This window comes from Ursus americanus, chromosome 13 (genome assembly GCF_024610735.1).
Source record: "Ursus americanus isolate L20-20 chromosome 13, mUrsAme1.1.p, whole genome shotgun sequence".
Lineage (NCBI taxonomy): Eukaryota > Metazoa > Chordata > Mammalia > Carnivora > Ursidae > Ursus > Ursus americanus.
This window is the reverse complement of record NC_142139.1, coordinates 69,400,584-69,424,783: the sequence shown is the minus strand read 5'-3', so window position 1 is coordinate 69,424,783 and position 24,200 is coordinate 69,400,584. Positions and strand designations below refer to the sequence as shown.

Here is a 24,200-nt window from a genome sequence, read left to right as displayed (position 1 = left end):
ATCTAATAGTATTTATACTTTTCAAAGAGTTGTGTGAACAACACCCTGGCCAGGAATCAGGTTCCCAGGTTTGTCAGGACGTGCCCAATTTCAAGTATTTTGTACCGTGATCCGCATAAATGCCCTTTTGCTTTTCAGATGCTATGACCTATTTTTAGTTGGGAAAATAGGTCATCCTGGACCTACTTCTCTTGGGTTCCTTGTGGTGGCTGGCCAGCCCTGACCACATAGAGACTCAATAAATAGAATCATGGAATGTTAACACCAGACAGGATCTTATACATACACCCTTTAGCCCAAACTCCCTGTGAGCTACGAGACAAACCCAGCACAGCTATATCTGATGGCCCTGCTCAACGGGTCGGCAAGACTAGGGATTCAGAGCTGTGGGCTCCCACCGTAGCGTCCGGCACAAACTGCCCACTTGCTACCGTTTCTCCTTCTGCCACAGTGGGAGGTCATCCAGCTATCCCGCGGCCATCGGGGGAAGCAGGACAGACCCCCTTTCTTTCCTAAATCATCCAGTGCAACCTGCTACACCTACTCTCTGGTGGGGGGGGGGGACTTTCGGCTGGAAAGTTCTCAGACCTTCCTAGAGACCCCAGATGCTGGTGAGATAAGGCTGATGCTGAGAGGGAAACCTTGAAGCATTTTGGCAGCTGAGGGTGACTAATACAAACCTGGACTCCTGGAATTTTAAGAATTCACACCAGCCTCAGTTCCTGTGGTTAAGAGAAGAAAGAGCTTTTTCAGGTCTCCGTGCCCTTCCAGAAGGATATGAGAGCGTGGAGGGTAGGGGTACAAGATTCTCCCAGCTCTGGCCTCATTGTCCCTCTGTTGGCCTCTCCAGACCTCAGGGCTGCCTGCTGTCACAAGGAGAAACTGAGCTTGGGGGCCACTGGAAGGATGGGCCACACCTAAATCTCACAGCCTGGGAGTTTCCAATCAGTGCCAGTAACCTAACTGCCTTTGCAAAAGAGCCTTTAAAAAGTGGGTACGGAAGAAGGTGGTGTGGGGGTGTGAAGAAAAGGAAAAGATCTGTATGTTCCCTGATCTCACAGCACACGGCTCCAGCCTTGAGCCCTTCCATGAGCACATGACTTAGCAATGTGCAAAACAGCCAACGTGGAGAGGTCTACTCAGGAGGGCATCTGGATTTGTAATCTCTCCTTATCTAATGCTTTTTCCAACTTGTCCACTGCCACAGACAGGAAACAAAGCCTCTCAAGTTAAGAGCCTCTGAAATCCTGGGAGGTTTAGTTGGGGCTCTGTTTCCCAGGTTTGAAAGTGGCTCAGATGGAAGCAACAGTATTTTGCATTTCATGCTTTGGTCCTGCTTGCCTCTTTTTGAGAAGGTTTTGAGGATTGGCCTCTGACTCATTTGCCTTCTGAGAAGGCTGTTTTACAGTCCAGAGACCCAGGAAGGCTCAGGCACTCCGGACACACAGCTGCAAGTCTCAGGCTCCACTGGAACGGAACTCAGGGGCCCTGCCTTCACCTCTGGGGTCCAAGACAGGCTCCATAGCCAGACGTGACCGTACAGTCTGTGCCAGAAAACCAGAGAACTGAGACTCTACCTGGTGACTTTTCTGGCTGCCGTGAACCAAGGCTGGCGGACCCCCAGGGCCAACCTACTGCAGCACTTCATAGTCTGCTAAGCACTTTGACAGAAATCATCTGAGTTTTTTCCTCTCCAGAATATTTAAAACTCCCTTGTAAATGAAGAGTGCATGCTGTGTCATTCTGATGGAGAAACCATTGCCACCCCGCATGACAGACTGTCTAGCTGGAAGGGACAGAATTCAACCAGCTCATCTTCAGAAAGAGAATGGACGGCATGCCCAGTGTTCTGGCTGCTGGCCAACAGGTAGCTCAGGGTCCAAACCTGTGAACTCTCCCTTGGTGGGGTCATTCATATGAAGGAGATGTGCTTCTTCCCTTCTTTAGAAGGGAACTCATGAAGTGTCAAAGAGCCCCAGGGGATGCCCCAAGCAGATGGAGGAGTCCACTGGAAGCACAGTGAGCTCACTGAGTGAAATTCATCAGCCAGGCCCCAGGGCTTAGTGACTCAGGCCTCTGGCATTCCAAAGTGGGATGAACTTGGTCTAGACTGATGCTCAGTTTTCTTCCACTCTCTGCTTGGGGAATTCCAGTGTGCTCCGGAGAAGGCACAAGCCTGGGAGGGTCACCTCTAATGGTCCGTGATCTGCCCCCAATCTCCAGGAGTCAATAAGGACGGATGTTAGAGATCCTGGTCACACCCTTTCGAGGGTGGGAAGAGATGGGATGGGGGGTGGGGGAGGTGACCTCATCACGTTTTCATTAGGCCAGTCATTTGCACCTGGGGTCATAAGACACAGAGAAAGCATTAACTGACCTCTCATTTTGACCACGCTCCACTCTTGGCCACTTGAATTCATGGACCGCTACCTGGGGAAGTCCAGGGAGGGCCTTAGTGCTTTGATGTGGAAGAGGAAGGGCAGAAAGTCTGCTCCTGCTTTCAAGGCCAAGGTTGGGTGGGACCAGAAAAGAGGCAGGGAGAGAGCCAGAGCACAGAGCCCACACACCAGCGGGCATCCCTTCTGTGTGCGTGCGTGCATGTGCGTGTGTGTGCGTGTATGAGAGAGAGAGAGATGCCGATTCACACAACGGTGCGCCCTGCCCACAGCCAGCTATGGGCACCCCTTGCGTGGGCTGGGTGTATTTTCGTAAATGCAGAGTAAGCAGGGATCTTAGAACTTGGCAATCACCTCATCCTGCTTCCTTCCCAGTGCAGGAATCTGGCTGCGCATTCCTGGCAGGAGGTCATCCCATTCCTGCTTGAATGACTCTTGTGACGGGAGCTTGCTACTGACCGGGCAGCTCCATGAACTGTGGGGCAGAACTAAGTGTTACAGAGTTTTCACTCCGAGCTGAAATCTACGTCCCATTACCTTCTTACCCATCTTGGTTCTGGGTTAGAATAAACCACACATCTTCTCCATGGTAACACTGCAAATATTTAAAGAGAACCCACATGGCTCCCCTCCCCTCTCTTTTCTTGTCACCATATCTTCATTTCCTCATATGATATGGTTTCCAGACCTGTCTCCATCCTGCGGGTCCATCCTCTGGGTGACCTAGCTAAAAGATGGCCCCAGAACTGAACCCTGGATCTGTCCTTGATCCAAAAAACTAAGAGTTTAGGGGAAGAATTCTTCCGTCAGTGTATGAGTGCACATTCACGCTTATGGGTTTTTTTGATTTTTGTTTTTTGGGGTTTTTTTGTTTGTTTGTTTGTTTTGTTTTTGTTTTTTACCACTATATCATAGCTTTGGCTTATACAGAGCTTTTAGTCAGCCAATCCCCTTCAGGGATTTTAGAGATACAATCAATGCTTTTCAGTCACTCTCCTTGGTTTTCACTCTGTGGCTGATTTTTTTTCAATAAACCTTGACATAGGACCTTGTATTCATCCCTGATATATTACGGTTTGGGCCTATTATCTTAACTTACTGAGGTTTTGCTGAATCTCATTCAATAATGTTGTATTTCAGCAATCCCTTCTAGTTTCGTGTCTCCTACAACTTTTATCAAGGCATATTTTACTCTCCAGATAAACGTCTGCTGTTAGAGAGGCAGGAGCCAGGCCCCAGAACTACGGTTTGAGACCATCTGCTGTGTTCACGGATTAACCTGCAGTCTTCCCGGGCACCATTAGTCATCGCACTGCGGCCCCACCTAACTGCATGTCCACCAGCCTACATCTCTTCCTCTTATCCACAAACATCTAATGGGGCCATTTCTGTAGCCAACAGGAATGATTCCATGACTTCAGCTACTGACACAAGCTTTTATATGAGGCATTTCGGAGAAACTTCTCAACATCCCACAAATATCCCCTGTAGGTGGGCTGGGCAGCTCCCTACCCATCAGGCCAGCTCTGACAGTAAGCATGAGCTCTAGCCACAAAGTCCTAGATGGAGGGGCAACTCTCAAGGCTTCTCCTCAGATATCTTGAGATGAGGGCCCTTTCATGACCTGTATTCGGCTGACACCAAAGGGAAGAGGTTCCAGGGACTGCTCACCATTTGAAAGTTTCCTCAGCGTGTGAGGCTGGACAAGAAACTCCCATTGTGGCTCATGGGAAACAGCCTGACTGTATAAAGGCAAGAGGGAGGGGCGCCTGGGTGGCTCAGTCGTTAAGCGTCTGCCTTCGGCTCAGGGCGTGATCCCAGCGTTATGGGATCGAGCCCCGCATCAGGCTCCTCTGCTGGAAGCCTGCTTCTTCCACCACCCCTGCTTGTGTTCCCTCTCTCTCTGGCTATCTCTCTCTAGGTCAAATAAATAAATAAAATCTTAAAAAATATATAAATAAAAATAAATAAAGGCAAGAGGGAGGCCTTCTAGGAAGCTGCAAAGCGTGGAAGGCGGTGGGAGTCTTCCCACCCTTCAAACCAGCCGTTCCCCATCCCCCTGGTAGTCCTGTCTGGGTTACTGTAAATTCGTTTAGGGTCTAGGCTTCTTGCCTTGAAATGATCCTCTAGCTTTCCAAAGGCATGCATCTTGTCTTCTCAGGTTATAAGGCCATGTTTTCTTTCCCTAATGGAGACCCAGACCATGCTGTGTGTATAACAGGCACCCAACAAATGTCCAGAGTAAAGACAGGAACTGAGCTGTTATGGTGGACTCTTAGCACTTCCAGAATAAAAACGTACTTCTTACTAGAATGTGGGGGGTCATTTATCTGCCTATCCTACCCAGTCAAGGGTCTGCTTTTTCTAGGAGCCAGATTCAATAAACACTTCTCTGTTGAAGTGCCATGCCCAGAGTCCTTTCTCTAGAATCATTTTTTCTAATGGCGGATGAGTCTTCTCATTCTCCCACCCGCAAAAACCCACTGACATTTTGGCCCATCTTCTCTTTATTCAAACCATCAATGACTTTCTTATACCCAGAAGCCTGGATCTTCACTTGACAATCCAACTGTATTATCCCGAGGTTCTAGGCTGAACACAGGCCCATTAAAGATGCTATAAATAAGCTCATTTTTCTATTAAGCAGGGTGATGCTGTGAAGGAATGATTTGCTTCTATGCGCTTCTTATCACTGTTTTTTTTTCTTATCACTGTTTAATTTGATATTTGATCCTGGGAGATTCTTCACCTGTGGGGATGACGATCTGTGGTATGCATTCCTAAGAAGGAAATTTAGGGGTCGGAGACACTGTTCTGTCAGGTACCTAGCACTGTATCTACTGGATGCAATGGCGAATTAGGTACACCCCTACCCCCCAAGCAGCTTCCAATCTCCTCAGAAAGTGGGTGCTAATGGTCCCGTATGAGGTCATAAGGAGCGGAGATGGAACATGTGAAACCGGGCTGGACAAGCCCATCCTCCAAATCACAGACCTTACGGGAAAGCGAAGTTGTCATCGATCACTGGAACACTAACGCACATCAGCTCTTTGACAATCTCTTCTAACTCTCCCAGATAAAACAGCAGCATTTGAAGAGTGTCAGCTAGAAGCAATCTGATCCTGCTAGCTGAGAGAAAGCTGGAAATCCTTTTCCATGCTATAATGCCGGCTTGGACTAGTTCCCAGCGTACTCAGCGTGCTCTAGGAACATATGAGAAAAGAGTGGGACAGTGTGAGTCATGAGAGGAAAATGTAAAGACCACAGTCTGGGGAGAACTTCCTCTAGAGCCCAAATAGGGCAATTTCAAGTTGCCTTTCTTCAGCGTTGGTTCTGAGGTCAGCTGGGGGCTAAAGCACACCGAAGGCCCTTTGGCCTGGCTTCATGGCAGATCCCACAGTGCCTTGGGGGGCGACATCCAACATGTCCTGGAGGAGGCTGCCCACTCTGCCCGCCCTCAGCCCCACATACCTTGTACATAAGAGCAGTGCCATAAACGTTTGTGGGTTTTGTTGTTTGGGTGGAGAACTTATTGAAAAGCTAACTCTGAAATGTAGCCATAAATGTAGAAGGGTCACAAGCCCTCTGGCCATTTCCAAATGCTGACTTGGGTCAGGCTGACAACATCGGAATCATCTGAGAGCTCTTTCAAAACTAGTCTGGTTCCCTAGTGGGACTTCCGATTCAGGAGGTCTGGGGTGAGGCCCCAATAAGTGCGTTTTAAAAGTGACTCGGATCCCCAGCTAGATTTCGAAACAATGGGCCTTTGGTAGCCAGCCTCCGAGATGGGCCCCGATGGTCTCCACTTTCTGCATTCACACCCTTGGGTAGTCTCCTCCCACACTGCATACGGTTAGTCTGTGTGACCAACAGAATATAGCAGAAATGATGGTCTATTCCCTCCAAGATTGGGTTACAAAAGACTGTGGCTTCCGGGTTTTGCTCCCTTTCTCTCTCTTTTGAATCACTGAATCTGGAGAAGGACAACTGCCATGTCTTAAGAACACTCGGGCAGGCCACAGCGAGCTCATGTGCAGACGATCAGAGGGCTCCAGCTGATGGCCAGGAACTAAAGCTGGTCAACAGCTGCGTGAGTCAGCTTGGGACAGGGCTCCCAGGCCCTGGTGACCTCATGAGAGAATGTGATCAGAGTCAACCAGCTAAGCCGCTCCTGGATTCCAGACACTTGGAAACTGAGATCATGAAGTCTATTGTTTGAAGATGCAAAATTTGGGGGGTAATTTGTTCCACGGCAATTGATAACTAGTACGTTTTCCTAGCCCAAACGGCAAGCTCCTGGGCAGAGCACAGAGGGGCTTTCCTGCCCACCCTCCGTAGCTTCCTTTCACACTGCTCCCGCATTCACATCGCAGCCTTGGGCAGTACTGACCTACTTATCCCCGTTCATGCCTCGGGGCTTCCAGGCCTTCACCCGAGCCATTCTTTGTGTAGGGAATGAGCGCCCTTTCCCCACTGGTGGCCTCCCCTTCTCCAGAAATCCTCCCCTCAGCCACCCTGCATCAAACCAGGTTGGCTGGGGCTCCCTCCTTAGCACTCTCTCGGAATTAGTAGGTGAGAACCGAGTTACATGGAAGAAGGAAAATATCCACGTGTGGGAGTCCTCAGGAGCACAGGACTTACCTCTATGTGGTTGACTAACGAATTGTCGAACTTGAAACCAGGAATCCTTTTGTCACTACACACCACGCCCACGTCTTCTGAGTGCTTGCAGTCGGTGACGCCCCAGCCGTTGGAGGAACAGGCCGCCAGGGTCGCCTCTCTGCCTGTGCAGTAGATATTGTCCAACCAGATGGGCCCTGAAGCAAGCAGAGAAGAGAGAGACCAAATGGTGTGTCCAAGTCGGTTTGAGTCTTCGCGGGCACCAGTGTCATCCACAGAGAGAGAATTTGTCTCTCATTTTGCCAGTTACTGTGGTCATCAATCATTAGTATGTTCCAGATATCGGATATCATTCTAGGGCATCTGGGTTCCCTTTCCAGAGCGGGCAGCTGATGTGATTCGGGGGTGTGTTAATGGAACGTGATTTGGAAACCAGATTTGAGCCCAGATGTCACGTGGTTAGTAGAACGGGCAGAGATTTTGGATAGTAAGCTGGGTTTCATTCTGGCAGAGCCACTTAGCTATATGACCTTGGTCAAAGCCCCTCTTTCTCATCAGACACCTCAGCTGCAGGGCTGTGTACAGATTAGAGATAATACGTGGCACGTACCTAGTTTGTTGTTGGCCCATCGTTACTCAAACAAGGTGACCATGATGACGATGGCAATTCTAGTTAGACTGACCGTGGTGCAGGCCAGACTCACCTTGCACCTGCAGCACAGGCTGAACTCTGACCCCTCAGCAAAAAGGTAAGCTATCTTGCAACTGAGGGCTTGGAGTTTTTAAGGTATTTTCATACGTATCACCCCCTAACCTCCCCACACCTCGGGGACAGTCATTCCCACTTCCCAGGCACAGGGCTCTGGCTCAGAGGTGGCTTATCAGGCAAGGCCGTCCGCTGAGCCCAGAGCCTGGTCCATTCAGTGCCCTTCTCTCTTCCTGCTGTTTCCCAGCCACTGAATCAGAGACGGCCCTGCTCTGCTAACCCACGGAGCCGCCCCCTCACGTTCCAGAAGTCAGGTGAAGGCAGGGCTGGGAGACCCTGTGCAATTCTGCTGGCCTCCTGTGTCTCTGATTTGCACCAAGTAGAGACTTCAGAATGCAAAGTGCTAGAGGGTTTGTCACAATGAGATGCCACTTCACACCCATTAGAATGGTTACTGTCAAAAGGACAGAAAACACTAAGTGTTGGCAAAAGTCTGGAGAAATTGGAACCCTTGTGCACTAGTGGTCGGCGGGAATGTAAAATGGGGCAGCCACTATGGAAAACAGTAGGGTGGTCCCTCAAGAAATGAACAATGGGAGGTACAGGCTTCCAGTCACAGAGTGCAGAAGTCACAGGGGTGAAAGGCACAGCACAGGGAATATAGTCGATGGTATTGCAATAGCGCTGTGTGGTGACAGATGGTAGCCATGCTTGCGGTGAGCACGGCATAACGAACAGACTTTTCGAATCGCTATGTGGTACACCTGAGACTAACGTAACATGTGTCAACTATACTTCAATAAAGAAATAAATATTTTAAAAATAAAAATGGGATTACCATACGATCCAGCAAGCCCCACCTCTGGGTATGTACCCAGAAGAGCTGACCACCCTGAGACTATTACTCGGCCTTAAAAAGGTAGGAAATTCTAACACAGGCTACAACATGGATGAGGCATTATGCTCAGTGAAATAAGCCCGTCACAAAATGACAACTGTATAATTCTGCTTAGATGAGGGACTTGGAGTAGTCAAGTCCATGAAGACCGAAAGTGGAAAGGAGGTTGGCAGGGCTGGGAGAGGGGAGCATGAGGAGTGCTTGTTTAATGGGCACTGAGTTTCCGCTCTTCAAGACAAAATGTGTTCTGGAGATTGGTTGTACAACAGTAGGAATGTACTAACACTACTGAATTGCACACTGAAAAATGGTGAAGACGGCATATTTTATGGTATATGTATTTCACCACAATTAAAAATAAAATTTTTTATAGTGCTAAAGGGTTTTCAAAGTGATTTTTGTTAAGTGCCCCAACAAAATGAAACGAAACAAAATCAAAGGTCTCCTTTTTCTCATGGCTCCAGGCAGGACTCGACAGGATGATGGGGCCAGATAACCAGACTCTCTCTGCCTCGGGCCTGGGCACCACGCATCTTGGCCAGCTACTTAACCAAACCTGTTTCCCATTTCTAAACTGAAAACAAGGATCCCCAACAAACAGGTTACCATGGAGATTTGATGAGATAATGTATGGGCCTAGTACATGTTCGAGCCCTTTCCCTTCCTCCTTCCAGCTACTCAGATAAACAGGGAATCCCGTTGTTTCCACGCAGGGAAACAAGGATGCAAGGAAAACGCAGATACAAACACTCCCATTGTAGAGACGAGAAAACCGAGGAGAATCTGAGGTTCTTCGAGGTCAGGGAGGACGTGGGGCTAGTCCCTGACTCTGGGGCCCCGCTGAGATGCGTTTGCTGTGACGGATGGCTGGTCAGCGCTCGAACCAGCGCGCCTCAGACGCATTGTAGGGAACAACAAGCTGATTGAAAACATCTGGGCTGAGGGTTTCCAACTGGTTTCTCAATTTGGCCTTGCTTGCCAGCCGTCAAGCTCCTCGGAAACATATGTTCCCTAATCAATTGCTGCTTGGACAACAAACCAATGTTTGTCTTACTAAGTACTAGCAACAGAAAAGACCCTCCGCATCTGAAGCGCGGCCTCTTTGGAACATTCTGTGGCAAAGCTGCTGAAGGGACAGAGATGGTGAAAAGATGCAGGGCCCTTACTCCATCTGCAAGGAGAGAAACCACCCTAGCTCAGGGGAGGGGAAGCAGGACAGCACGCAGCTGAAGGAACGAGGAGCTGCAAAGCAGACACTCCATGGCCCGCTTTACTCTAATACGGAACATCTGAAATTAGCTCCCTGGCGCTAAGGGAACGAACTTCCCCCGAAGAGCTGCTTTCCTAAGAAGCTTTCGCTCACCGCCAACGGCCCTACTCTTGACAAAGTCTCACTAGGTTTTTCAAAAATATTTTAATATTTAATATTAATATTTAATATTTTAATATTAATTTTAATACTTTACTTATTTGAAAGAGAGTGAGCGAGAGAGAGTACACGAGCAGGAGCAGAGGGAGAGGGAGAAGCCCCACTGAGCAGGGACCCCCCCCCCCGCCGATGCAGGGCTCGATCCCAGGACCCTGAAATCATGACCTGAGCCGAAGGCAGACGCTTAACCAACTGAGCCACTCAGACGCCCCCTCACCAGGTATTTTTTTGTAGATGGCGGAAATGTAAATTTCTACACAGCCCAAGATAGCACTGCCAGGAATGATATACTAATCTGGCCCGATTCCATGACAATATTTTTCCCTGTATGGTCCCTGCCTATCATCTAGACTGTCAGCCAGCTCAGGCTCTGCCTGCTGGGGTGCAGGGTGGTCTGGGCACAGTTCCGTAGACGCCATCTCAGAGCCGCTAGGAAAGTGACACTTGGATTGTAGATGGGGCTCAGTTTTGGACACAAAAAGCCAGCCAATCAGAAGCCAAACCTCATTCTACTCTGTCCATTCATTCATTCTAAGAAACGCTTCTCCTGACAAAAGAAGAGATGTATAAGCCAATCCACAAACCATTTGGAAGACAGAGGTCACAAATGAAACTCTGAATGCCAGAGTGCTCCCTGTGTTGTCAGGACAATTGTTCATGTTAGAACCTCTGGGACCCCACTGGGGTCATCTGCTGGCTTTGTTGCTCTGATCTGAACAATGGGGGTGAGGGGCGTTGGGGGGGCCTGGGGAGGGATCAGATCTGAGCTCAGGTCTGAAGACAAGCAAAGGAGAGCAATCGCCTCTGGTTCAGGTTGCTCTGAGACCCATCCGGAGGGTGAGAAATAGAGCAGCTGTCCCCTCCAGAACCCTCCAAAAGCGTCCCTGAATTCCCCAAGCTCAGAGACACTTTAGGGGGAAAGACCTCTTGACAGTCCAGGCTGGAAAACCTGGGAGGGCCTGGGTGCTCTCCTGGGGCTTCATTACTACCGCCTGCATGTCAGAGGCGCCGGTGATAGCGGACGCTCTGGAGGGCCGGCCGCGGCGTTCCCAGTGCACGCACAGAGCCCACCTGCAGGTTAAACTCCTTCCACGGGAGCACAGCCCAGGGCACTGGTCACATTCTCTGGTCCCTATGCAAGGACTGCTTGCCGACTGTTTCCAGTATTGTCCTCAATCAAAATGAATTAATCAGCTAATATTTACTGAGTGCCCAACACCTACCCAGTGCTAAGAATCCTAACCTGACGCTGAAGAATTCAAACACGTTTATATATATTTAAAAGATCTCTCATGATGCAAAAACCAAGAACCACTTTACGTAGACAACATATCCCCAAAGTCCGGGAGACATGACGGTTTACGATTTTTTTAGCATCTGTTTCTCCCTTCCTCTTTGATACTTCTCCTTGCCTAAGTCCTGCTGGTTTAATATCTACCTAGATGAGCCTCCCAGGACTCTTTGGCCTCTTGTTACTATAGCTTCTCTCTGCAGCATCTTCCCCTGGGCCTATGTCAGCCACTCTGCCACGGTCGTAGCCTAGACCTCGTCGTTACCAACAATGGCGCCCTTCCCAGTGTCCATCTCAACGCTTCTGCCGTGCGGCCGCATCTCCACCTATCCCCAAAAATGTTTCTAGCACACTCCTTCTTGTACTGCAATCTCCACCCTGACTCGTGACCCCAGCCGCCCTCCACACAAGTCCCCCACGCAGCACCATCCTACTTACCCAGTCCAGACTCTAGGGACCATGGTTTCAATTGCTCCCTCACACACTCCCTCTGCTCCCCTGAACTCTTCTCCCATTATCCTCCTTGGGCGGCAAAGTCTGAGCCAGGTTAACCTACCTCCCAGGCCACCCCATGCCCACACTTGGGCAGGTGAACTGGGACAGGGGAAAAACCACATCCATCTAATCTGATGACAGGTAAACTTTATGTCTGAGTAGAAATAAAATAATGCTGTCACTGGAAAAACCCCACAGTCATTGGAAAGTATTTGTTGTAAAATACCTAGGCTTGAGAACCTGGGATTGAAAACACACACCCAATGTTACCCCTGGAGCACTCAGCCAGCAGGATACATGGAGACGTACAAGTGTGGAGACATGTCAGAGGATTTTGTTTTTCATTTTAAAGTGGGCTCCATGCTGGGCGTGGAGCTCAATACAGGGTTTGAACTCACGACCTGAGATCAAGACCTGAGCTGAGAGCAAGAGTCAGATGCTTCACTGATTAAGCTACCCAGGTGTTCCAACATGTCCAGAGTTTTGTAAAAAACACAGGAAGTGGGCTTTAAAAGCCCAGCATTTGCAGGCTGCCTAGGTGGCTTGGTCAATTGAGCATCCGACTCTTGATTTCGGCTCGGGTCGTGATCTTGGGGGTGTGGGATAGAGCCCGGTGTTGGGCTCCACACTGGGCGTAGAATCTGCTTGGGATTCTCCCTCTTCCTCTTCCTCTGCCCCCCCTCCCTCCCTCTCCCCTCTCTAAAAAAACAAAAACAAAAACAAAACCCAAAACACCAGCATTTGCTAACTCATCTTTGCTGCTTTAATGTCAACACTGCTAGGGAAGCCCAAGTCAGCTTCGGAGAACATTTTACTCTAAGTGTGGTCTCTTGGTCTGGTTACTCCCACGGAGCATATTCAACTGCATAGAGGTAAGATACGTACGAGATGGGTTCCCTTTTTCCTATAATTTCTAGAATAACAGAAAGCAAGGGTTGGAAGGGAGCATAATTACGATCTATTTCAATGACTCCCAAACCTGACTACATATACGGTCACTTGGGAGGGTTCCAAAAGTTAGTCCTAGACTCAAGCCCAGACCTCAACCCAGAATATTACAGGTTAGCCCTCCTCCCCACCCCCCACAAGGACTGAGCTCAGGGTTCTGGGCTCCAATACCTGCCCTCCCTCAAAGCTTTCACCAAAACATCTTTCTTTTTTTTCTCCCCCCGAAATATATTGATTTGAACTTGACAAGGGAAGAAAGAGTAGCCCAACCGAAGTTCGAAACCCAGAGTAGCTCTGTTCCTGTCACGGACGAGCCCAGAACAACATCTTAGTGTTAACAGCGTGAAGGCTCCAGGAAAAGCACAGTGGCGAGAGTCAGGGAATGTTGGCCTACGGGGAGCCTTTGTGAGAAAGAGCAAAAGGCACCCCTTCGAGGGGGTGACTGGAAGAAAGGCACCCTGTCCCCTGGCTCACGAGGCCCCCAGGCAGGGCGCATGGGGCCCCGGGCGCAGACGGACTCAGCCCTTAGTGAGGGTCACCAACCGGTCTGCCCGGGCCAGCAGGAGGCACTGCCAGGAGGCAAGACTTGCTGCGCCAACACCAGGGAAGTCCCGGGCAAAGCAGGACGGCTGGCCCCTGTACCCCTTCCCGGCACCCGTCTGTTCCCACCTTCCTGCCCAGATGCAGGGCTATGGGCCATTCACACGCGACAGCAGCTGCGGCTCCCTTTACAGGCTAACCACGCGCGGGACTGTTCCTGGCTTTCCAGCGACCCAGCACTCAGTTCCAAAGCACAGAGCGTTACCTTCCCCCTTGCCGTACGAGGCGCTGGCGGTCCAGGCCTTGGCCTCCACGTAGCCGAGCTCCCGGCAGACGACGTGGGCGGCATGGATGGAGAAGTCATCGTCGCACACGGTGCCCCACTGGCCGTTGTAGTACACCTCCACCCGGCCCTCGCTGTGCTTCCTCTTCTGGCCCGCCAGGCGCAGCTGGATCTTCACCACGTCTGAGGGCACCTGGGGCCGGTGGTACTCGGGGGCCGGCTGCTGGAAGTACTCGGGGTACTGGGGCCAGCCCTCGTACTGTGCCAGGCTCAGGGACGGGAGCAGCGAGAGCAGGGCCAGACAGCCGCCCAGGCGTGAGCCTCCACGCCTCTCCATCCCCGGCCTCTGACCTGAGCGAGGGGGCGCTGGGCAGTGAGGGGCAACAGGCAGGAGCGTCCTGGAAGACAGGGAGGGATGCGGTTACCGGGGTCTAAGAAACATCCAGCTTAGTATTTAAAGCTCTTCACCTTCTGGACCCCACCCCTTCTCTTCTCCCACCTGTGACTCCAGTGGACGGGTGTGTGAATTCCTACTTCTTTTGCCCACCCACCTTTCCCTAGCTCTGAAATGCTTTTCTGCGGTGGGGCTCTGGCAGTCACAAGAGCACATTCACACTTCATTTGAGCACAGTGTTGGTTTTTTTGTTTTTTTTTTTTTAAAGATTTTTACGTATTTATTTGACACAGAGAGAGAGAGACAGCAGGCACAAGCAGGGGGAGTGGGAGAGGGAGAAGCAGGCTCCCCACTGAGTAGGGAGCCCGATGCAGGGACTCCGTCCCAGGACCCCAGGATCATGACCCAAGCCGAAGGCAGAGGCTTAACCGACTGAGCCACCCAGGTGCCCCTTGAGCAGAGTTCTTAAAAAGATCATCTACAGAGATGTGAGCAGCCTTCAGGGGAAGGAAGGAAAGATAGCATGATACCCTGGGCTGGCAAGAGAAGAGAGCTGTTCCCACTCCAGCCTGAGGGGCTGGGGAGGGAGTGGTTGTCAGCACCAGAGAGAATGGCCAAGCTGAGAAGGTCGCCTCTTTGGAACTGTGGCTTCAGGGAAGGGTCTTAAAGCCAAATCACAGCAACAAGAGCAGGAGGAAAAAATACCTGACCTCTCTCTCTCCTGGTCTCCTACTCTCTTTCCGGGGTCTCCTACTGGGCAAGCCCACCCTGCCTCCTGGGGCGCAGGGGATGGTGGGGAGGGAGAGCAGCAGGTGGAAAGGGCAAGCAGAGGGCATCCAGCACATTCTTCCTCTTCCTCCCCACCTCTGTACAGCTGCTTCCCAGGGCCCAGACCCCTTCCTGCCTCCTTCATGCCATATCCCTACTGAAGTGCCCTCCAGGGTTCTCTCCTTCCGAGGTGGGCTCATTATCTAGACATGCTTCTCAACCTTTCCAGACACCTCCAAGTCCCCAGGTAGATTACAGACTTCTCAAGGGCAGGACTTGTAGCTCATTCTTTGGCTCCTCCAGAGTAAACCTTACAGGTTTACGGACATGTTTATTGAAGGAGAAAGTGATCTGGTTCCAGGGACTGAGCCCCTGGCGAGGTACGGAGCTTGAGAGTGCTGCATGGAAGGAGTCCCGTGGGCACTCTCTGGGCGTTCCCGTGTGACATGTCCTCCTTCCTTTGGGACGTTAGCTGACCGGGACAGAAATGGCCTCTTTCGGGTGCAGAGAATAACACCAGGAAGGATGCCAGAATAACACGGGCTGCTGTTCTCTCTACACACACCTGTGAACCCTCCTAGGGCTCTGCTTTCAGGCCCCAGGCCTTCAGACACACCAGCATGCTGCCCACCCACACCCCCGATCTCATTACACCGTGCACTCGGGACCACACGGGCAAGGTTGCTGAACGAGAAGGTCAGTGGCAAAGTCTCCGTAAAAAGCCCTCATGCAGAGCCTGTCCTTAGCTGAGCTGTGGTCTCTGCAAGCAGCAGGCTCAGACGGTCCTGATGCACGGTCCTGATGCCAGTGATGTCCTGGGAACAGTTCTGTCCCTTTTCACAGCGTCTGTCCCTGAGGGGTGCAGGGGACTGGGGCCAGTCTGCTCTTAGCACAGAGCGGAGGCATAAAGCTCTTTGTGGCAAACAGAGGAGGGGCTGAGTGGCCTGTCATCAGGCAAGGGAGGACCTGACAGCAGAGTAGGGGACGCACAGACGCTAGAGCCACACAGCTTGGGTTTGAATCCTCGTTCTGATACTAGCTGTGCAACGTCGGGCAAATACTTAACTTCTCTGTGCCTCTCTGTGTTCCCTATCTGTAACATGGGGTAATACTATCTAGCTCACAGAAATGTCACAAAGACTGAATGAATGGCACATCGCCATTCAGTGCTACAGGAGCATTTCTTAAATAAAGAATTTAAATTCTCAAGATTGTGGTCACCATTCCCAGGTGGAGACTACCTAAGAATTCCACAGCGAGGATTACAGCAAGAGATAAATACTTAGGCCATCGGTCCTAGTCCTTCCATAATCCGGAGAGAGGGACTACTAGCTTAAAAGGACTGCAGGTGTGTCCCAGGAGAGGAAGCAGTCTTGGGATGTGGGGCCCCAGAAGCAGAACTGGGACCAGCAGGTGGAAGCTAAAGATATAATACTTTCTATTTTAACCAGGTACAAAGGATTAGGCTAATCATATTCAGTTCGTGGCACCGCACCATCGAGGAAGGACCAGATAACTGCCCAGAACTGTCAGGACGGCCGGACAGTGCCCAGTCCCCCGTAGTGGGTGCGGGCTGAAGACGCCAGTGCTTGGGGGCCGGTCAGGCCCGAGGACTGTGGAAGGCCCCCCCAGGTCCACTGGAGATCCACCCATCGTCATCCTGTGACTCACAAGAAAGGGCAGAAAGTCACGGGAGTTCCTGCAATAGCCCCCTTCAGACACAGCCCGGCAAATGACAGTGTGGCTCTGAAGGGAAGCATCCTCACCTCCCCTGCCCTCACTTCATTCCCATCAGAGCACATTTGCACCCGCAGGCTCGATCAACTGTGCCTCACTGAAACCTTGAGGCGTGATGAAGAAGGCAGGGATCCTGATTCTTCTACAAGGGAGAAACTCAAGAACTAGAGAGGATTAAGGACTTCCCTGGAGTTGCACGTTAGCGCAGGCAAAGCCAGAACTAGAAATCCCAAGCTACCAAGACAGCAACAGTCCACCAGCACAAATTGTGCCTGGGGCATAGAAGCTTCTGCAGTTCGGCACATAGCTACCTCGTTGGCTTCAGTTCGAACTACCCTTCTCTCCCCGCTCTCACTCCAGACCCTCACAGGCCACCTGTCTAATCCTATCAGCCTCTACTCTGCTGAAGCTTTACACCTAGATCGTGTCCCTATGCCCTCCCTCTCCCCCTCCCTCCAAATAGTGTATGTCCATATGCCTGCCCATTCTTCAAGGAAACCTTCCCAGATGCTCCCGTAGGGGCTAAAGGTGGGCCACTCCAAGATGGGCCACTTCAGCATGAAGATTATTTTGAGTTAAAAGCAATCAAAACCCAGCAGATTCAGGAAAAGCTCTTTACCTCCCCCTCAAACGCCTAAAAAGAATTTAGATAGAGGACCTGCTCCACGAAGAGAGCTGTCACCATCGAGAACTACATTATGATATGAACTGGGTGTGGTGGACAGGGAGGAACCCTAGCAAGGCCTGGTTCATCCAAGTCCTGTGTGTTCCATTGTTTCTGAGGGGCCTGAGAGCCCCCTCCCAACATTTGTTTATCCAACATTTACTTTTCCATCTTCCTGTGAATTGCATTTCTTCCTTTGAACACCCAGACACCTACCCCCTTTCTTTAGTTCAGGAAGACATATGTACCTCATTTTGCCTGTCTCTGGAATTTCCATGTCTGTGTAGATTCCCTGTATGAATGAAATTATATTTGATTTTCCTCCCGTTAATCTGTCTTGTGTCAATATGACTCTTAGCCCAGCTAGAAAGGCCTTGAAGGGCAGAGAAAATTCTTCCTCTAGTCAGAATGAATGTCTTCTCTATTTCCTTTAAAAGCGCATTTTGTTTGTGCTTTACACAATTAATCTTCCCAGGGCTAGTTAATTCCTTGAGATGATAACTCACAAGTGTACCTTTCATATGCAAACCAACCAATCCAGAGCCCTGTCCTCCCAACTACCTCCTTACCAAAATCTCATACTCGGGGCCACTATCCCTCGGCCCTAGTCACCCCACGGCCAGGTACCTGACAACTAGACATAGCCCCTTAGCCCCAGAGTGAGCAGAAATTATTCCATCAGCCAATCCTAAACCTGCTTAGCCTGCTTCTTAGGCCTCACCCATTCCTTCCTGCGACAGTCACAAGAAAGGCTCTTGCCCACAGTTTCCCCTCACTCCCTCTGCCTGGGCCCAACCCTGGTGCTTCCCGGTGTGGCCCCCCATCGTGTGTCTTGCCTCCTGTTTCTAGGAATCGGTGAGTATAAACTTCTTCCTTCCTAACGGTTTATTTTTTAGGTGGCCGTTTTTTAAAAGAAATCTTATTCTCTGGACGTGCCTATCTCCACACTGTTCCACCCGTCTTCTTGGATTCTCCAATCTGTGGGAATGGCCAGTGTTCAACTCCTAAATCTTTCCTAGAAAAGTGCTCCTGAACTTTTTGCCTCTTTTGTGAGGACTTCTGCTTCTTACTCTGGGGGATTGTAAAGTATTAGACCCAGATGCTTCTCTCTTCTTTCAAGAATAACTTTTATGCTTTTTTCTTCTGCAACAGTTAGCAAACTAGTGATAAAACTCCAGACAATGCAAACAAGTAAAAGGAAGAAAACAGTCTGCAGTGTCACTGATGGAGGGAGCCATGACCAACGCCGTGCTATGTACCCCTCCAGCCTTCCTTTTGTACATCGGATATCCTTTCACACATTGGAATCGTTTTCTACATACTTGCTGTGTAAACTGCTTTTCCCATTTACCGGTCTATTGCAAATATTACGCCACCTTGACTCTTCTTTTACAAGAGTTTTATCCACATACCATAAAATTGGATAATCTTCTCACGAATTTTTTTTACTGCTATAAAACACTGTTGAAATGAATATCCTTGTAGCTAAGACTGTGCACAGTCTTGGGATGAACTCCAAGAAGTAAAATTGCTGGGTCAAAGAGCTGGCAAAAAGTCAACACTTTCGCAAAACTATATTAACTGCCCTCCAGAAAGACTGTCAACGCATACACCAGCCAGCGGTATGCAGATTTCCTCACAGGTTCAGAATTCTAGCTATAACCAGGTCTTCAAACCTTTCTCCATCTGATAAGCAGAAAAGGGTATTTTTGTTTTAACTAGCATTTCTTTTGTTACTAGTGATGTTGAATGCTCCCCCCCATTCTTATTGGCCACCTGCATTTGTCTTTTTTCTTTCTCCTTCCCTCCTTGCTTTTCTTTCTCTCTCTCTCCCTTCTTCCCTCCCTCCCTTTCTTTCTTTCTTTTGGAAATTCTCTCTTCACGCTTTTTATCCCCTTTTCTACCGAATGTTCATCTTTCCCTTATGGCTTTATAAAATCCATTTTTCTCATTGGCATCCGAACAACCCTCAGGAGGGAAAAACGGCCAAGTGAAAACCAACGTCCAAAAAAGCAAAGCCTGGGTGGGTGCAGAGCAAAATGCCCCGCAGCCTGGCTGCTCCTCCCAAGCGCCCTGCACTTGAGCTTGCGTTCAGCCCCGCCTCGGCCTGAGACCCCAGCTGCCCGCAGCAAGGCGGCCCAGCTAGAGGGCGGCCCCCTGTTTCTGGCCACCGCCCGCAGCCTGCGGCGCCCTGATGCCACGCGGGGAACGGAGCGGCCGCGTAGAGCGGCCAGGCGCCGGGACGTTCGGGTCGCAGCTGCGGAGGGCGGGCCCCAGCCTGCGGGCTCTGCGCTCCTGCCCCGGGCGGGCGGGGCCCTCGGTCGGGCCACCCTCCCAGCCCACTAGGGCCGCCGAAGTCCTCCGGGGCAGGCGGCGGCCGCACGCGGCCCGGCGTGGGCGCACATGTGAGCCCGTGGGGGCGCGGGGCGCGGCGTTCGGGTGCCCAGGGTCCCCGGAGGACGGGAAAGCGAGGGGACCGCGCTGACCCGGGGCCTGGACTCCCCGGCCCCGCGGCGGCCGCTCTGGAGCCGCGCCCGGGGCCCCGCTGCCTCCCGCGGGACTCTCCGGGAACCAGGCCTGGTGAGGACCGGATGGGCTGGGCCGTGCCAGGTTCCGTGGGAGCGCGTGTCCCCTCTCTGCTCGCATTGCCCACGTGTGTGTGGAGGGGGTGCCGTTGGTGATCTGGTACCCGACGCGGCCCCCAGGCTTAGCACGGTGCCTGGCGCATGTGAGACCCTTTTTTAAGAAGATTTGGATAATAACAGGGTACAGCTGGCTCAGAGTAGACCCATCCTCATTCCTGGAAGAGGGGAGGGGGAGGGCAGAGACCAGGCGGACCGCACGCAGGCCTTCCAGATGGCTGGTGAGAGTCACAGTTTTACTTACAAACAACAGACCTCACAAAGGAGCTGGAACAGAGCACCAGGCAGAAGTTCTGAGATTATAGTTAGGTTGGCACAGTTCTATTACCCCTAGAAAACCATTTCCCCTTCTTGAGTGTTTTTCTCTGTAAAACAGATACACCATTCCGACCTGTGATAACAATTGTTCAGCCAGTGAAAACAGTGGCAAAAGCAGAGGAAGAACCTGATTGCCTTATCCTCACTTTTCTCTGGGAGGCGGGAGTCCCGTCGTGGCGGAGCTGTCCTCCCCAAACCCGGCGCACTCATACAAAGTCATTACTTTCACCTGCTTTAGGTGCCTTGTGTGGATTCCCAGCTGTGAGGCTTCAGAGGACAGGAGTGAAGGAGAGCAGTCAAACCTCAAACAAGAAAGACTCCCTCTGCTTTCTGCCAGTGGTGTACGTATGTCTCCTATCACGCACAGACTTCTTCCAGAAAGGGCCATTAGAGCAGGTGGGAAATGTCATTTTTTATTGAACAATTGCAGGGTTTGGGGCTGAATTTTCACAGCGCCTGCAGTATAGCTCCCTCTGTGGATTTTTCCTCTCAGAGGAGGTGACAGATAAGACTTAGGGTACAGACAACACACCCTCCCTTCTTTTCCTGCAAGAACGGAGGAACAGCCTGTCTGACCTCCTGGTTCCTGTGCTCCATCTCCTTACTCAGTTCCTTTCAGTTCAGAGAATCTTTATAAATTGTGCTATGTTCATGCAAAGTAGTATCACCACGCTTACTGAGTATGTCACTGAGCACCTATCACGTCCCCAGTGTGGTGCTTGCTGCTGTCAGAGAGACATAAGAAATGGGAGGAGCACACATTCTTGGGGGGTGGGTGGGTCCTATTGCCCCATCTAGAATGTAAATGCTGTCCTCATTTTCCTCCTGTTGTCTCTTGGGGTGGTCCTATCTCTCTGGAATGGGAGAATTAGAAGAGAATTTACTCAAGTTTTAAATAGGTGGACCCAGATGATGGGAGTGTTAAGAGTTATGGGTATAAGAGGTCTGTGTGAGTTAGAACAAAATCAGAGGTTTTTTGCCAGAAGGGACCATGCAAGGGCCATTTGAAAGGGGAAGGCCATGTCCGGGGTCACTTAGCTAAGGAGCAAGAGCAGGGAATGATTTGTAGCTCCTGCTTCCCAAATCCAGGACTCCTCCCACTTCAGTACAAAGGTCAGGAGAGGCTATGGGAGGAGGACGGCCTTGAGCAGGGCTGGGAAAAAGAATTAGGAAAAGAAAACATGGAGTAGTCTGGTCCAGAGCAAACTACATGATTAAAGCAATAGGTGTGGAAGTCAGCAATCCGTGCAGAGACTGAAGGAGGTGGCATTTGGAACACAGTGTTTAGAAGGTGCTGGAAAAGAAGGGTGGGTGGGCAGACCTTCAGAGCAGGAGGGAATTCAGAGCAAGTCCATCGAGTCAGCAAGTCCATCTCATTTCATTTTATAGATGAAAGAAGTGAGGACCAAGTGTTTACTAGACTGGCCTACAGTCAATGGTTGGTAGTTAGCAGGGTCTTTTCTTGACCTTGGATCTTGGCTTCCAATTCTATCTCCTGTACTGGGACGCCTTTTTCTGTCCCTGTCTGTCCCCATTTTGTTTTTCAGCCAGGCTCTAAGTTCCTGGCTGAGGCCAGCTTGCAGAGGACTTGGAAGGATCCTGCTGGACCCAAGATGCAGCCGGGGGCCATGACAAGAGCTCGGGCTCAGTCTCTTCCGTGGTCTGAGTCCCTGGCACCCCCGCCTCCAGTCCCTCATCTGTGACATGAACAGGGTACGCTAGCACAGGGAAGGCATGCAGGTGTCCACTTGCAGGTCACATTCACCCAGCTCGTGGTGGCTAGCTAGGGAGCTGAGTGGCATCGAGACCTGAGAAGCAAGAGGGCTGGCATGGGTTCGTGAGCACTGCCACAGAGCGGGGCGGGAGAGGGGCAGCATGCCCGCTAGGCGTTTGCCATTCTAGGCACTGGGCAAACCATCTTAAGAACTTTCTGGTTCTCAGATTTTATGAATCCACTGAGGTCCTAAACGTCCTCAGTGAGAAGACTGTCGTTATGGGTTGAATTGTGTCCCCTGCCTTGCTCTGGTCAGTCTTTCTAGGGGCTAATCCCTCCCTCTCCGAACCCTGGTCCTGATTCTGCTGCTAGACCTCAGTAATGCTTCCTCCCTGGATCTCTCACGATGGCCAGCCGATGCTCTGCTGTGGAGCCCACCCCGAACACATGCTGCACCCCTCCGTGTGCACATCTACTCTGCTCCACGGCTGCTCTATTCACATCCGCTGATCGGACCAGAGGGCATCTGATACTTGATATGCCTCTCCGTGGTGGTTTTAAAGAAGCTCTCCTCTATGATCACAAGTCAAGGCGCTATTCAAGTAAAGTGGATGGGAGGGGGCTTTTGGCTCCCTCGTCTTCCGACGTGTGGGTCCTCTTGCTCCCAGCAACCCTTCCTCTTCTCTCTCTCCAACCTTTCCTCTGGTATCTGTTGGCACCACTGGTTCCCCGGAGAGGTCTGGTGGGCATCTTGGAATCAGAACACATACGTCTGAATCCTGCCTTCACCATATCCAAGCTCTATTGATTTGGGGACAGTTTATTTTTAGAGCCTGAATTTTCTCTTTGGATTATGGAAATAACCTTCCGTGTGTGTGTGTGTGTGTGTGTGTGTAGATTACATGAAATAATGTAAAAATTCCTAGCACACAGCATAGACTCATTCACATTAGTTTTCTTCTTTCCTTCCTGCCAACTTAGAACCCCCGATTGTGGGTACTCGGTAGGTACTCAGCAAATATTTATTGAGTGAGTAAATAAAATTCCTATTTACATCTTCACACCCTACCCAAATTGCCTTTTTCTTCTCATCTAATTGCACTGGAAAGTAAGGTGATAAATTCATTCCTTGTGAAATTTTTGTATTTAGGAGTGTAACACATTAAAGAATAATTACTCTTCCAAGGACAGGGCACTTTTACATCGTAACAGGAACGCCTAGATATGAATTCCAATAGTCGAATTTTACATATTGTCCAATGTTAGAAGCAAGGGCAACAGGGTGTTTCCTGAGTAGGTGGACCCTGCCCATGCCCTTCAGATCAGTGCCGTAGCTGCCTGCTCACGTCGGATTCACTGTGAACTCGCGAAGGTGGCAGGCAGGCGCTGGGGTGATCTGTGGGAGATGAAGATCCCCTGGATGCTAACGTCTCACCCCACCAGCTCATCAGTGCCGGTATCTAGACAAGAGGTGGGATCTGGGAGGGGCAGAGTGAGGCCCGGTCCCCTCATCACAGCTGATTTCCTGGGAAATGTGCCGACTCACTGTACGCACTTGTTAGCCCTAAAGGATGAGCCCCTAACCACCTGCTGGACTCGACACCCTAAGGGCCTGTGAAGGTCTGAGGCAGTGAGCCACACTGACACTCCGAGGGGAGAACAGCTGTGTCTGCAGGGTCCACACGGCAGCCCCACGGGGAGCAATGACTCCTCAAGACCCACCACCTCGAAGAAGCCAGCTCCAGCTCCTTCTGCCTTCCCACTTACCTCCAGCACCACCTTTAGCTGCGCTCTGGAAGCGAGAGGGGGCTGGGCATCATCTCGTGCTTTGAGCGGACCAGGTAGGCCAAGCATATTCCATTCCCTCTCTGAGGCCAATTCCCAAGAGAGGCCAGCCTCAGGAAGGAAGGCAGGACGAAAGCTCAGGGGGCAGCTCAATAGCCTCCATCTTCCAGCAGAACATTATATTAGAAGGTGCTGAGAGGTAGACGTGCTTCGCCTTTGGGGGTCTGGTCATTTTGCTGTGCAAAGGTTGTGTGAGCAATTCCACGCTCGTCCCCCCACCCAGGGACATATAACATTTTCTTATTCTCTGCCTGTTTTATGTATTCATTTGCCCTCCTCCCCACCTTCTTCTACAAGCATGATCTCTGCTTTTGTATAGAAACCTGGACACTGCATGGGCTGGTGTTGAAGGTGGGATTGTTACAGAAAAAGCTGGATTTTTAAAAAAAATGAATAAACCCTGTATTTATTGGTCACTCATTCTGTATCAATTACTGTGTGAAAAGTGCCTTACAAGTATGGACCAGTTGATTCTCTAGACCAGAGCTTCCCAATAGAAATATAGTGCGAGC

General features: G+C 50.7%; 1 protein-coding gene and 1 long non-coding RNA gene across 4 annotated transcripts in view; one reads left to right on the top strand and one right to left on the bottom strand.

Annotated features, from left to right (window-relative positions):
• The window catches only part of LOXL2 (lysyl oxidase like 2), an 88,048-nt gene that overhangs the window by 47,850 nt on the left and 15,998 nt on the right, over positions 1–24,200 (bottom strand). For all 3 annotated transcript variants that reach the window (XM_045774056.2, XM_045774057.2, XM_045774058.2), the window contains exons 2-3: positions 13,589–14,004; positions 7,038–7,213 (exon numbers count right to left, since the gene is read on the bottom strand). In XM_045774056.2, coding sequence (XP_045630012.1) covers positions 7,038–7,213; positions 13,589–13,943 — 531 coding nt within the window. In that variant the 5' untranslated portion in view covers positions 13,944–14,004. The remainder of the gene's footprint in view (positions 1–7,037; positions 7,214–13,588; positions 14,005–24,200) is intronic.
• Positions 19,481–24,099, top strand: LOC148109115 (uncharacterized). The gene is made up of 3 exons (XR_015726545.1): positions 19,481–19,749; positions 20,368–20,470; positions 21,677–24,099. It is a non-coding gene; the product is annotated as an uncharacterized LOC148109115 (long non-coding RNA).